The sequence below is a fragment of the Amphiprion ocellaris genome, chromosome 23 (genome assembly GCF_022539595.1).
Source record: "Amphiprion ocellaris isolate individual 3 ecotype Okinawa chromosome 23, ASM2253959v1, whole genome shotgun sequence".
Taxonomy (NCBI): Eukaryota; Metazoa; Chordata; class Actinopteri; family Pomacentridae; genus Amphiprion; species Amphiprion ocellaris.
In genome coordinates this window covers 12401751-12414649 of record NC_072788.1, presented here as the reverse complement: position 1 = coordinate 12414649, position 12899 = coordinate 12401751, and the positions used below count along the sequence as shown (strand labels likewise).

At 35.8% G+C, this 12899-nt stretch overlaps 1 protein-coding gene across 1 annotated transcript; it reads left to right on the top strand.

Moving 5' to 3' along the window:
- Positions 1-2400: 2400 nt before the first annotated feature.
- On the top strand, positions 2401-12837 carry LOC111575613 (acidic leucine-rich nuclear phosphoprotein 32 family member B-like). Its single transcript, XM_023280845.3, has 7 exons — positions 2401-2559; positions 4312-4461; positions 6196-6318; positions 7609-7792; positions 8599-8693; positions 9563-9632; positions 11392-12837. The coding sequence occupies exons 1-7, from the start codon at positions 2506-2508 to the stop codon at positions 11466-11468; spliced, it is 753 nt and encodes a 250-aa protein (XP_023136613.1). The 5' UTR covers positions 2401-2505; the 3' UTR covers positions 11469-12837.
- The last annotated feature ends 62 nt before the right edge of the window (positions 12838-12899 follow it).

Genomic DNA, 12899 nt, shown 5'->3' with positions numbered 1-12899 from the left:
TGAAGGTTCAAACTAACAGAGAACTACTCAGGAACTTAGAAGATATCAGTCCTTGGACTGTCTGGAAGTTCAATCTAACAGAGAACTACTGTGGGACTTAGAAAATTTCAGCCCTCAGACTGTGTGAAAGCTCAGGTCCTGAGGACTCGGGAGGTCTGGAGGCTTTGAAAGTCTTGGAACTGAGGGTTCAACCCTCCAGCACAAAGGCTGAAGTCCAACCTCCTGAGAAAAACGATCGAGTCGAGACTCAAGGTAAAAAAAAACTCGAAAATGGCAAAAAAAAAAAAAAATAGATGATAAATGTGCAAAAAAAAAAAAAAAAAGTATCGCGCGCAGCTTAGAGGGAACAGTGGTCCCAAAACTGTTGATAAATTATTTCTCAATAAAACCTCATAACCAGTTACATAAGCACACCCTCTTTACTGACCTCTTTACCAATAAACCCCAAGACATACTTTGCCAAAATCCATAATAATCCATAAAATCTTTATTTGCACCAGCCCCATGTGAAAATGACATCAGTCTGTATTTGTAGAGCATCTCATGAATGTAGCAGCACCGTTTAAATGTTTCATAACACAGAATATAAGCAAAGAGTATATAGGGATACAGACAAACATGGGAAATAAGAAACGTGCTCTTCAATAGTTATTGTCATTATTATTACTAGTAATATTATTTTTGTGTCCACTACAACCCATACAATCATCTAGTGCAGTCAAACAGGAATGTGTGCATGGCGAATCAAATCCAAAACAATCCATGAACCAACGACCACGTCTTGATTGCACTTCATATTATTGACCACTAGATGTCCTACTCGAGCACTGTGTGTCATTGAGGCCTCGAGTAATGAACCATGTTTTGAATGAAGTGTCGAAGCTTCAACAAAGCCTCGATCAGCCATCACTAGTTATATCAGAATTAATCCAAACGAGGAGAGCAGAGTCTCTGCTGCCTCCTCCATAGGACCTGTCAATCATTCCAGACCGGACTGGCAATCAAGTAGCCCCGCCCCCTGCCTTCGCAAAACTTTTACGCTCTATAAAAAAAAATCAATATTGATTTATTTTAAGATCGGCCACCTGATCTCTCATTTTTACCATGAAAACTAACTGGAAAAAAATGTATATACAGTCTATGCACCGTACTCTGTTTGGCTCCACACTTGCTGATGACCACTTCCGGTCTCAGAAAATGAAAAAAACGGACCTTATTTCGTTTCTGTCGCTTACTGATTTTACTTTCTTGTTATCCTAAATACAAAACGAAAATCAAAGCATTTTTGAAAAAATCGTATATCCCTTTTTGATCATGAAAAGGAAAAACGCCTTGTATTTCAATTTTAATTTTTGTATTGTAAAACAAAAATCAAATGACCACTCGTTTTTTGTTTTTCAATACCCGTTTCAGAATGGAAAATTACCAGATCCGTACACGGACCTATAATATAATATAATATGATATAATATAATATGATATAATATAATATAATATAATATAATATAATATAATATAATATAATATAATATAATATAATATAATATAATATAATATAATATAATATAATATAATATAATATAATATAATATAATATAATAAATATAATATAATAATGTTTTTCTGTGTGTAATGAGCCTAAATGGCCGCTAGTGCCGCTGCGGATACTTATTTCCTTTCTGCTGCGTTTCCCTCCTTTTACAAATCAACATCTGATCCCTTCAGTTCGCCTCAAAAACTCGAAATTTACACTTCGCCAGACAAATACAAATTATCTGGCGAAAAAGCAGGAAAAATAAAAAAGCTTAACAAAACGTATCAACAATAAATCAATTAAGGAGTTAAGGTAGAAATAACACAATTCATACAATATAATTTGAGTACTTAATCATTAAATGATTAAAGAACCAGGGTTGAAATGGAGTTCTTTGTTAATTTTCTATATTCTTCCGCTCAATTTATTAAAATAATACTGATATTAAGTAACAAAAATGATTTTAAAGCTTAGAAATTGCAGATTTTTCTAAATTAGAGGTGAATTTGTGCTACGAACTTTTAAACATTTACAATATTTTCGAGGACAATTAAACGCGGCAACGGCTTGACCCACTTTTCACACACGCCACGGCGTCGTTGTGAAGCTGCGTCAAGTTAGACGTAAGAAAATAGGAACGTACAGGAAGTTTAATGTGCTGCCTTCAAAATAAACACATAAAGGGAACTAGTAATAAATACACAAATTATTATTTGAAATAAAGAAAAGTGTCTAAAACGTACAGTTACTATTATAGAGCTATATGTCAGCTGGAAATGACACGTCTTTTTCAGAAAATGTCTGATTTGCGCTTCTAGAAATCTTATTTTGGAAGTCCTACTGAGAAGTCGTAGGTTTTCATTGTTGCTAGCGTCACACTGACTCCGCGTGTTGATGCTGAAGAGAGGATCGAGGAGAAACAAGTTTTTCCGCATCGCAGAGCCCCAAACTCAGGCCGAACCCACAGAAAAATGGACATGAAGAAGAGGGTCTCGTTAGAACTGAGGCACCGGTCGCCCACGGAGGTGAGTAACCCGCTTTGTGCTCGTCTTTACTGGATTCGTTACTGCGTAAACTTGGCCGGCCGGAGGAGTAGGGGGCAGGCGAGCACATGGCAGCACGTCTGCAGCTCCACAAAAGTGCCAAAATGCGTATTTAGTGAGTAAAGTACAACTCTGAGCTGGTGTAAAACCTAGAAATTGATGTAATAAGTTGCATTTTAAGGCTTCCTTTCACCCCCAGAGGTGTTTACCCTCTCGGTGGTTTTATCGCTCGTAAACAATCTCGTCACGCAGTTGTTTACCGCGTTGTAATTTTCATTTTCACTCATATTTCGCGATATATTTTTTTTTATTAAACTGCCTTGCAAGTTGTTAAGTAGTTTGTTACGAATTTCGTGTTTGTAAAAAGACCTAAAAGCGGCTTCTGCTTCGGCGCTGAAACTAACATCCGTATCTCCCGGATATGGCTAGTACCTGGATCTGCGATATTTCGAAGTTTTAAACGAATTGTCTATTTTAACGCCAGTTCATGATTTTTTAATGAACACGACACGTTATTTTTTTAATGTCCTAATTATTTTACACCATAGCTGTTGTGCATTTCGTGAAAAAAATGTTAGATAACGTTAGCAATAAACGTTAAAAATCACCTGTGATTTCTATGGTTAATCGTATTAAATTAATGCAAAGAAATGAGTGCATTGTAGTTACAGTACGTATATTGATTTCCAGTTTTTTTTAATCATTATTTACTCATGTTAAATATTCAAAAACTCAAACGAGGTTGCTTCTCGCGTCGCTTTTCCAGGAACTAGTCGGACCCCGTGTTCATAACGTGCTAAAGGCGCGTAGCCAGCGGCGTGTTAGCGATAGCGTGCTAATGTGGCTAACTTGCACATCCTGGTTTGCTGTATTCGTCTATATTACTCCCAGAAACTCGAAAGAAGCGGGTTTGTTTTCAGTCCGGGTAACTTCTCATGACCCGGGGAGATGAGAAAGAGAGCAGCGGGGACGCTAGCAGTTAGCAGGAGAGTTAGCTTAGCAGCGTCACGTGTGTTAGGAGTTTACAAACAGAGCCCGGATCCGGTCCAGCTAGAAGCTGAGCAGGACTCTGGAGCCTATTTTATCACGCTTCTGTCATCATTTCTAACATTAATCAGCAACAGTTAGGTTATTTGAAAAACAGGTCCAGAGATTTGCTGCTGTTGGATCGTGAATGCGCACATTTGTGCCATTTATGATGGAAAACAATGAGTTTTTGACAACATTCATAAATAAACTTATATAAGAACAGCACTAAAATATTAAAAGGCAAATTAAGTGAAATAAGAAGCAATAATTGGAGCATTCAAAATGTCATGATAATTATATTACACACGTACATGTAGGTATAAAAGCCTCATTTACAAGATTGCTGAGGAAGAAATGTAAAAATATAGACAGAAAAAATGGTTTCGGGCTGAGGTTCACAAATAATATCAGTCATTCTGCTGTGGAAAGCACCAACAAAAACGTGATCTAGAACTTCATGTGTGACTAAAAATCAAGTGGCGTTTCCTGTGTCTGCTGCCTGTGTGCAAATTCATCTTTGTCTTACCTCACAGGAGTAAAATGACTGTTTGAATTAGTCATACTGACACCACGAACATCACTGATGTCATTTTGAAACAGAGTTCTGACTAAAATCTCTAATAAAATGTGATGCATCCACTTTAATTTGATTATAAAACCCTGTGACCCACCTTGTTTTAACCCGACCTGCCTCCTCCCACACAGGTCCAGGAGCTGGTTCTGGATAACTGTCGCTCCAGTGAAGGAAAGATTGAAGGAATCACAGAAGAGTTCTCAAACCTGGAGCTGCTCAGCCTCATCAACGTCGGCCTGACCAGCGTAGCAGACGTCCCCAAACTGGACAAACTCAAAAAGGTAACAGAACCGGTTTCACAAACGGTGTCGAAGTGTTTCCACCCAAATATACCCAACAAGTTTCTGGTACGAACTTTTAAAATGTGATAATTTGATGCTTTTCTTTGTCATGTATCATAGGTGAACTCAAACAATTAGGTGATTCATCAATTTGTTAATTGGCACGAACATATCAGGCTACTAAATTGATATTTGATTAATTGTTTTGGCTATTTTTAAGCTGATATAGTGAAAATGTTTGCAGCATTGAATGTTTGGAAAGAAGCTATTTCTGATTTTCTTTTGTCAAATACAATAGTGGAACGGAAACCATTAGTGAATTAAATGACTAACAGAAAAATAAGAAGCTACTATTTCTTATATTAATAGTTTATTTTTTACACAAAATGTCAAATATTTGTAGATTTTAACAATGAAAAATATTTCCACTTGTCTTTGTCATGTATGAAAATAGTGAGAGTTGCAGATTTCAATGTCCTGCTTTCGTGCAGCTGAAATAATTAGTCAGTTAATCAATTAAATGACTTGCCAAAGAATTGTTAGTTGCCGTTATTATGTTTTATTAATTGTTTTGGTAACTTATTCATCAAATATTGGAAAGAGTATCAAATTTCATATGTAAAAATAGAGCTTATTTGAGTGACATAATGATAAGCTACTGTTTTGATTGGGTTTTTTGGCCATTTTTAAGCAAAGAGAATGAAAATATGTCTTAAGAAATGCAAATTTCAGCATCTTCAAAAGAGAATATTTTTTGTTTCTCTTTGCTATATATAAAAATAAGGCTCAAACAATAGGTCTATTAATCAATTACAGAAAATAGGAGGCTACCGTTGATATTTTAGTAATAGTTTTGGCTATTTTATCAGCAAAAAAATAAAAAATGTTAATTGTTTGAACACCTCAACAAAATTATTTCTGCTTTTTTACATCATTTATAATATTAGAGCTGAAAAAAAATGTTAATTATTCAGTTAGTTGACTTATAGAAGAATAAGAAGCCACTATTTTGATATTTTACTAATTAGTTTGGCCATTTTTTTAAACCAAAAACTGTGAAATATGTATCATGCTGTGGAGATTTAAGTGTCTACAAAAGAAGAGATTTCTTACTTTTTTTGTCATAGAATAGTCCGTTGATCAATTAAATGACTGATGTAAAAATAAACTATTGATTTGACATTTTATCAGTATTTTTTAAAAGCGAAATTTGTGAAAAAATCACATAATTGCAGATTTCAGCATCTAAAAAGGAGATGATTTGCTTCTTTTATGTGTTGTGTATATAATCAGTTAAACAAAATTAGACATTTCAAAACATTGACCTCAGCTTAGCAATTGTTTTGACATTTCATGTATAAAATTAATCAAAAAGTAATCGTCGGATGAATTAATAATGAAAATCATAGTCAAACGCAGCCTTATATGCTATTTAATGTAACTTATTTGAGTTTTAAGCATTGATGTTCCGGTACAACAAGCAACCTAAAGTTCATTGATATCTTCCAGTTTACTGACATTTTCCAGTAAAGAAAAATCATCAGTCAATTTAGAAGAATAATCTGGAGGTGAATTTATGAAGAAAATAATCACTTGCTGCACCTTTTAGTGAAAATAAACCTCTTCACAGCACTTTTTTACATCCAACCAACAGCAGAAAACTCAGATTTATCCTTCTTTGTCAAGTTTGTGTTGTGTTTTCTGAGACTGATTGTGTTTTATGTCTTTTTGCAGTTGGAGTTGAGTGACAACAGGATATCTGGAGGTCTGGAGGTCCTGGCGGAGCGACTGGTCAACCTAACGCACCTTAACCTGAGCGGCAACAAGTTCAAAGACATCAGCACTCTGGAGCCGCTGGTGGGTGAAGTTAAAGCAATATTCAGAAGATCTTAAAAAGTTCCCAATGTTTCTTGTAGCTCTTTTGTATGTGGTTGGTTGAAAACAATCCAAACTATTGCTATGATGCTATTAAACTTTAGCATCATAGCATAATATAAAGTATACATTAAGCGTTTCCTCGTGCAATTTTACAATTATGCAAAAACTGGTTTTAAAAGTAGCTCCATCTTTATTTTTCTGCTTCTTATTTGTATCTAGATTTTGTTATTTTGTAGTAGGAGTCACTGTTAAATGCAGCTGTAAATATTACATATACACTGAATTTTGTTGTAAATGTTGCTGGTTTTCTGTCTTTCTTTGACTTGTGTGTTTGTGAAAATGTATTCAACTGTTCCCTATATGTCTAAAGGCACTAAAGTCACACTTGGACCAAAAGAGGTTTCAGAAGATGTTAAGATGTTAAGAGTTCTTATTTTTTTTCCCCTCACATTAGTGTAGCTTTTTTGCAAGTAGTTGATTAAAAACACTCCCTGTATCTTGTTAAAAATCGCTAAATCTTCAGTGTTCTGCCTCACATTTGGGTTCAGGTGTTATTAATTATGCTACATGAAATTATTGTAAAATGTAGCTGTTTTTCATTTTGCCATAAATGAAACATAAAATGATTAGTCAGTCAACTACACAACTGGCAGACGACAAACAAGCCGCTATTTTGATATTTAATGATTGCTTTGACCTTTTTTTAAAGACAACAATAGCGAACAAATATCTAAGATTTGCAGATTTTAGTGTCTTAAAAAAAAAAGAAAATCCTGTTTTTTTTCGTACAGCTGAAATGATAATTTAATTAATCAATTATGTGACTTGTCGTATCTTCTTAATTTTTTGTAAATCATCAAATTGATGACGTTTCTTCACAATTTTTGGCCGAAGAAATGGCAAAACGATCACTGAATCTAAATATCTTATTCCTCTTCTGTAAAACATCTAATTGATCATTTTAAGACGATAATCAGCAAATGTTACCTTAAATGTTGTTGGTTTTCTGTCTTGGTTTGACTGGTATGTTTGTAGAAATGTATGAAGTGTCTCGTAAAGTGCCCATATTCTGCACATTGTTTTTCATAGAATTTTTTGTTTTTGCTAAATTATATTTACATGGTTTACATTCAAAAACACATTATATTTCTTGTGCTGTGCAGCAGCTCTCTCTGAAGTTTTAGCTTCCATCTAAAGTAAAAATTTGACTTGAAGCTTAAAATCAGACATTTGAGGGTGAAACAATAACATCTGCCTCCATCCCACCAGAAAAAGTTGCCCCAGCTGAAGAGCCTGGACCTGTTTAACTGCGAGGTGACCAACCTGGCCGACTACAGGGAGTCCATCTTCAAGCTGCTGCCTCAGCTGACCTACCTGGACGGATACGACATCGACGACTGCGAGGCCTCCGACTCCGACGGCGAAGTGGACGGAGTCGAGGACGAAGATGAAGGTTCAGTATCAGCAAGACTCTGACTGACAGACGAATAATACACACTGTTTTGATATTTTGCTTTGTTTTTTTGTCCAAAACAGTGAAAATATGTCTCGGAGTTGCAGGTTTTAACATCTAAAAAAGATTTATTGCTTTTCTTTTTCAGATGACTGTTCAGCAGAAATCATGAATCAGTTTATTAATTCGAAGGCTAAATAATAAGCTGCTATTGTGATGTTTCGTAATTTTGGTCATTTAAAATTCAGCAACAGTTTTGACAACTTTATCAGCAAAAATATAGAAAAATGTTAAATATTTGAAAAAACGAAATGCTCTCTGCTTTTCTGCATCATTTATACATCAGAGCTGAAAAATGTGTTAATTCAGTTAGTTGACTGACAGAAGAAGAATAAGCCACATTTTGATATTTTACTTATTGTTTTGGTCATTTTCAAGCGGAAACCTTGAAATAATGCTATGAGTTTAAATTTTTTTGCTTTTCTTTGCAGACAGAGCAGCTCAAACGATTAGTCAACATAAAAATAAAAATTATTTTGATATTTTATTAGTTGTTTTGGTCATTTTGGAGCAGAAATAATGAAAGATGTATTAAGAATTCCAGATTTTAGCATCTTAGAAAATGTTTTCTTTTGGCTTTTCTTTGTCATATATGACAGTACAGCTGAAGGTAATTATTCAATGAATTGACGTACAGAAAAATAGGAAGCTCCTGTTGATATTTTTTTAATAGCTTTTGCCTTCTATCAGCAAACACATTGAGTTTTCCTTCATTTATGGTATTTGTCCTTGTTTCTGTATCCCAGAGGGAGAATCTGAGGACTTTGAGGAGGAAGAGGAGGATGATGAAGATGTAGTGGCTGAGGATGATGATGAAGATGACGACAGTGGAGACGATGAGGTGAGACTTCTTTTGTTTCAGGTCAAATTCAACTCTGAACTTTGAGTAATCCACCTTGTCATTGACCAAGAACAGACTGGACTGTGTGATCAGTATTTTTAAGAAATAAAGTCTAAATTCTCCAGTTCAGCTTCTTCAATGCGAAGACTTTCTGGTTACTTTCATTTTTTGTTTCTTAAAATCGATTGTCTTTGAGTTAGGGACTAAACAAGACGTTCAGGGTCGTCTTCTTGGGCTTTTGGGAAGCACTCAACATTTTTAACCATTTATTAGAATGTATCTAGAAAATTATCATTGCAGCTCTACTGAAGTGACCCATGAGGGAAAAAACAGCCAGAAGAAACTAATTTCAGGCTTGAATTTTTTCTTGTTAATTTGATGATTTAATGGTAGCTTTATGTGTCTGAATAAATGGCTACTATTTTTGGAGGACTTTCATTATAGTTTCATTTAAGTAAAGGTCTGATGGAAAGAATCAAGGTGTGTATTCAGTCGACGGTACTAGGGCTAACCTTGAATGTTATTGTTAATCTGGTTACTAACCTGCCTTTTTGTTTTTTTTGTTGTTGCATGTAAGCTGCTGGATACTTCAATTTACATTGGGACTAATAAAGTATCTATGTAGATTCACCCTTAATTGCGTCTTCTTGCATCCACATGTGTAAACAGCCTATTAGAAATTAGCTCACGGCCTGTAGTTCACTTTCGTATAAGTAGATAATATAAATTATTACTCACTTTGCAGCAATTCTTAAACTCTCAAAATCTTTTAGCCTAAAACCACAAAATTTTTCAAGTCGATTTTTCATGTTAAACAATCAGCTGATTTTGGATTTGAAGCAACAATCAGTTCATATTTGTCTCTACAGGGAGGAGAGGTGAATGGAGACTTGGACAGTGAGGATGACGATGAGGATGAGGAAGATGAGGAGGATGATGGTGAGTAACTTTGACTCCTTAACTTACACAGAATCCTAAAATCTTGAAATGTATGAATACTTCATTTTCTTCAGTTTCAGTTTTTTTTTTAAAATTTTTTTTATGACTCTCTCCAGTGAAAATCCATTTTTACCTGATGCTGGAATATATTATATGATAAGAAACCAGTGTTTCCTCTACATTCATTCAGTAGTGGCGAGCCGCCATTCCTAAATCCTAGCCGCCGCTTCTTCAAATTTCTTCTTTCTTTTTTTTTTTTTTAAATTGTCGCAAATACACCACCTCAGACTCAGTAGACCTGCACATTTTAAAAGGAGGCAACAGTTTAGAGTTATAGTAAGTCATGAATACATGCACAAATTTTTTCATGGGAAAAAATGTTTATATCTGTAACTTTGACACACATGAGTTTTGTGGGGGTTAAATCAGGGAGTTTAAAAATACTGAACGTTTTACGGTTTGCTCGTTGCATTTTTTAGGATTTTAAATTGAGGTTGATTCATTTTTTTTGCAAAACTTAGATGTAGCGCTGCTGCTGTCTGAATTCACATAAATATGGCAACTTAACACCTTAAACATGCTGACCAACATCTAGATCCAGAGTCAAATGAAGCAGCAGTATTGTAAAAATAAACTTTATTTCTCCATCTTTCTACCGATATATCTATCTAATATTAGCATACAAAAGTCAGGTAAAGTAAGGTGTACATTAGGGATTCAGATTACATTAGAAAAATACAAATAATGCTACTATATACAGGGGGTCCTTGGTTTATGACATCATTGACCCACGACGCTTCGTCGTGACGTCAGATCTGGTTAAGCGGAGCAGATGGATACAACGTCATGCAGTGCCATATGACGGCTTTGTTTACATTTGCCGATTGTACGCCGCCTTGGATTGTGCTACATTTGCTAACGTTTTGCCCTTCATTGTGGCTCCTAAGCTTTAGTCAGACTCTTATGATGGTAGTGCTTCAAAGAAAAGCAAAGCCATCTCCATGGAAGTGAAATAAGTTATGATAAAATGCTCGGAACAGAGCGAAACACTGACGAACATCGATCCAGTTGTAAAAACAGTGCAACATATTGTAGCGACCCTCTGCGATGAATGAGTGAGACTTTATCTCATTCGCTGTAACCAACTCCAAAATAACTACAAACCCTAGAATTTAGCTCCAGAATTAACAAGCGTTCCCAGCTCTCTCTCATTCGACACACTCACTACTGCTGACTCCGTCAATCAGAGGAGAGCTCACTAAACGTGGCATGTTCACTGACTTTCGGTAAATCTCGAACTGAACAGTAAACATTGAAACATCTACAACAACATCAGTCCATTACAGTATTCTGTTATCTTCTTGTAAAATGACTCATACATGCATGAAAGTCATTTGAATTCATGACTTTTCCAAAGAACAGATCGATATTGTGATGCATGTAACGGCTTTGTACAGGGCTGCGACCAATTTTTGGGGCCATGTGTTGTGTCTATGAAATGCCAAACAAAAAATGGAAAAAGAAGCCAAAACTTTCTTCTGAATCTATATATCACCAATAATCCCAAATTCCAAATATTGCGACAATGTGACAAGAATCCTGCAAATGTTTTCAATTTTTGTTTGAAAAATTACTCTATCAACAGGATAGTTGCAGCTTAGTTCGGTTTAAATTATCAGAACCAGGAAATAGATCGGTAGTGTTGTTATAATCACAGGGAAACACTGGTGCTGTTTAACCTCTGATCTCTCCTCTGCAGACGAGGATTCGTCTCCGGCCAAAGGAGAGAAGAGGAAGAGGGACCCCGAGGATGAGGATGATGACGATGATGATTAAAGACCCTCTTGAACCCCTCCGACCTCTCGCCCAACCTCCCACCAACGCTCGTCCCCCTCCTCCTCCACTCGGTCGACTCCTGGGCTGCATCCCTTTTCTGAAGCTGGTCTCATCCCAGTGCAGACCTGAACAACTTCCGTTAACTTCTAAATTACTGTGCTAATCGTTCAGTGCGTCATATTTCATCATCTTGATCCAAAACTTGCTCCCATTGATTGTCCTCATCACAACAGCTAAAGTATCCCAAAAATGCAACAAAACCTGTTAGGAGTACGACAGTTTACAGCGTCCTCTTACACTTTAAAGTCCCCCTCACATCACAAGCAGACTACTGCTTTTTGGCTTCTGTTTGTGTGTGAACTCAGGAATGAAACGCAACGAGGTGATGTTAAACAAACAAAAAAGCAGATTTTGAGCAAAGTTTTAAGCCCAGAAATAGGCAAAGCAAAGTCTCACTTAGGAGATAAAAACAGTTTTTTTTTTTTTTGTATCTTTTTGTGATTTTCAGGATTAAAAGTCATTAAGCCATGTCACTCTGTAAAAAGAAAACATGATGGTAATTTGATCAACATGAAATCTTTCTTTTTGTTAGAATGAAATGCATCACCAGTCATAAGAAGCTCAAAATGTGTCACAGAGGCGAGTACAGGTTAGAAATGAGATTTTTATTTTACAATCGAAACACAAACCTCAGAAATAGCAAACCATCATGTTCCCGAGAAAAGTTTGTTGTAAGTGAATTCGGTGTTAGAATTTTTTTTATTTTTTTCGTGTGGGTTTCATGTTACAATTTTTTGCATGAGAAGAAAACGTCCCAAGAGCTAAAACCAAGAAAAATACACAAAGGTGGCATCTGTAAATGGAAATAACGAAAGATAACCAAACCTATGATTCCTTTTTTCCCATCCACCTTTTGTTTTTTCCTCCATTCCATCTTCCCTAACGTCCCTCTCTGACATCATCACTGATGTCATTCAAGCGAGCAGCCGAGATCCACTCCTAAACATCCCAAAACACCCCCCCCCCCCCCCCCATGGCCGAGTGCGCTCAGGGCAAACTGTGTTCTCTCTTTTTTGCCAACAGAGCTTTTTAAAAGAAATATTTTTTCAGAGAAATTGTTTTTTGTTTAATTTTGTATGGTTGTCTGGGACACGCTCTCTCTTTACCTTTCCCTCTGCCTCCCTCTTTGTCTCTGCCTCTTTTCATTTCTTCCTGCTCAGAGAGATCATGTTGTTCCTTCACACTTACACTGACTAGTTGAGTTTGTGTTTTCTTTTTTTTTTACTTTCTGTAAGTTAAATGAAAAACAAACAAAAAAAAACATACAAAAAAGGACTTTGTAAATAAAATCTTAACATTTTGCTCCTGGCGTTTTCTCTCTCGCGCGCCTTTTGTGTTCTTTTTATCTTTAATTTGATTCAGTTTGTTAAA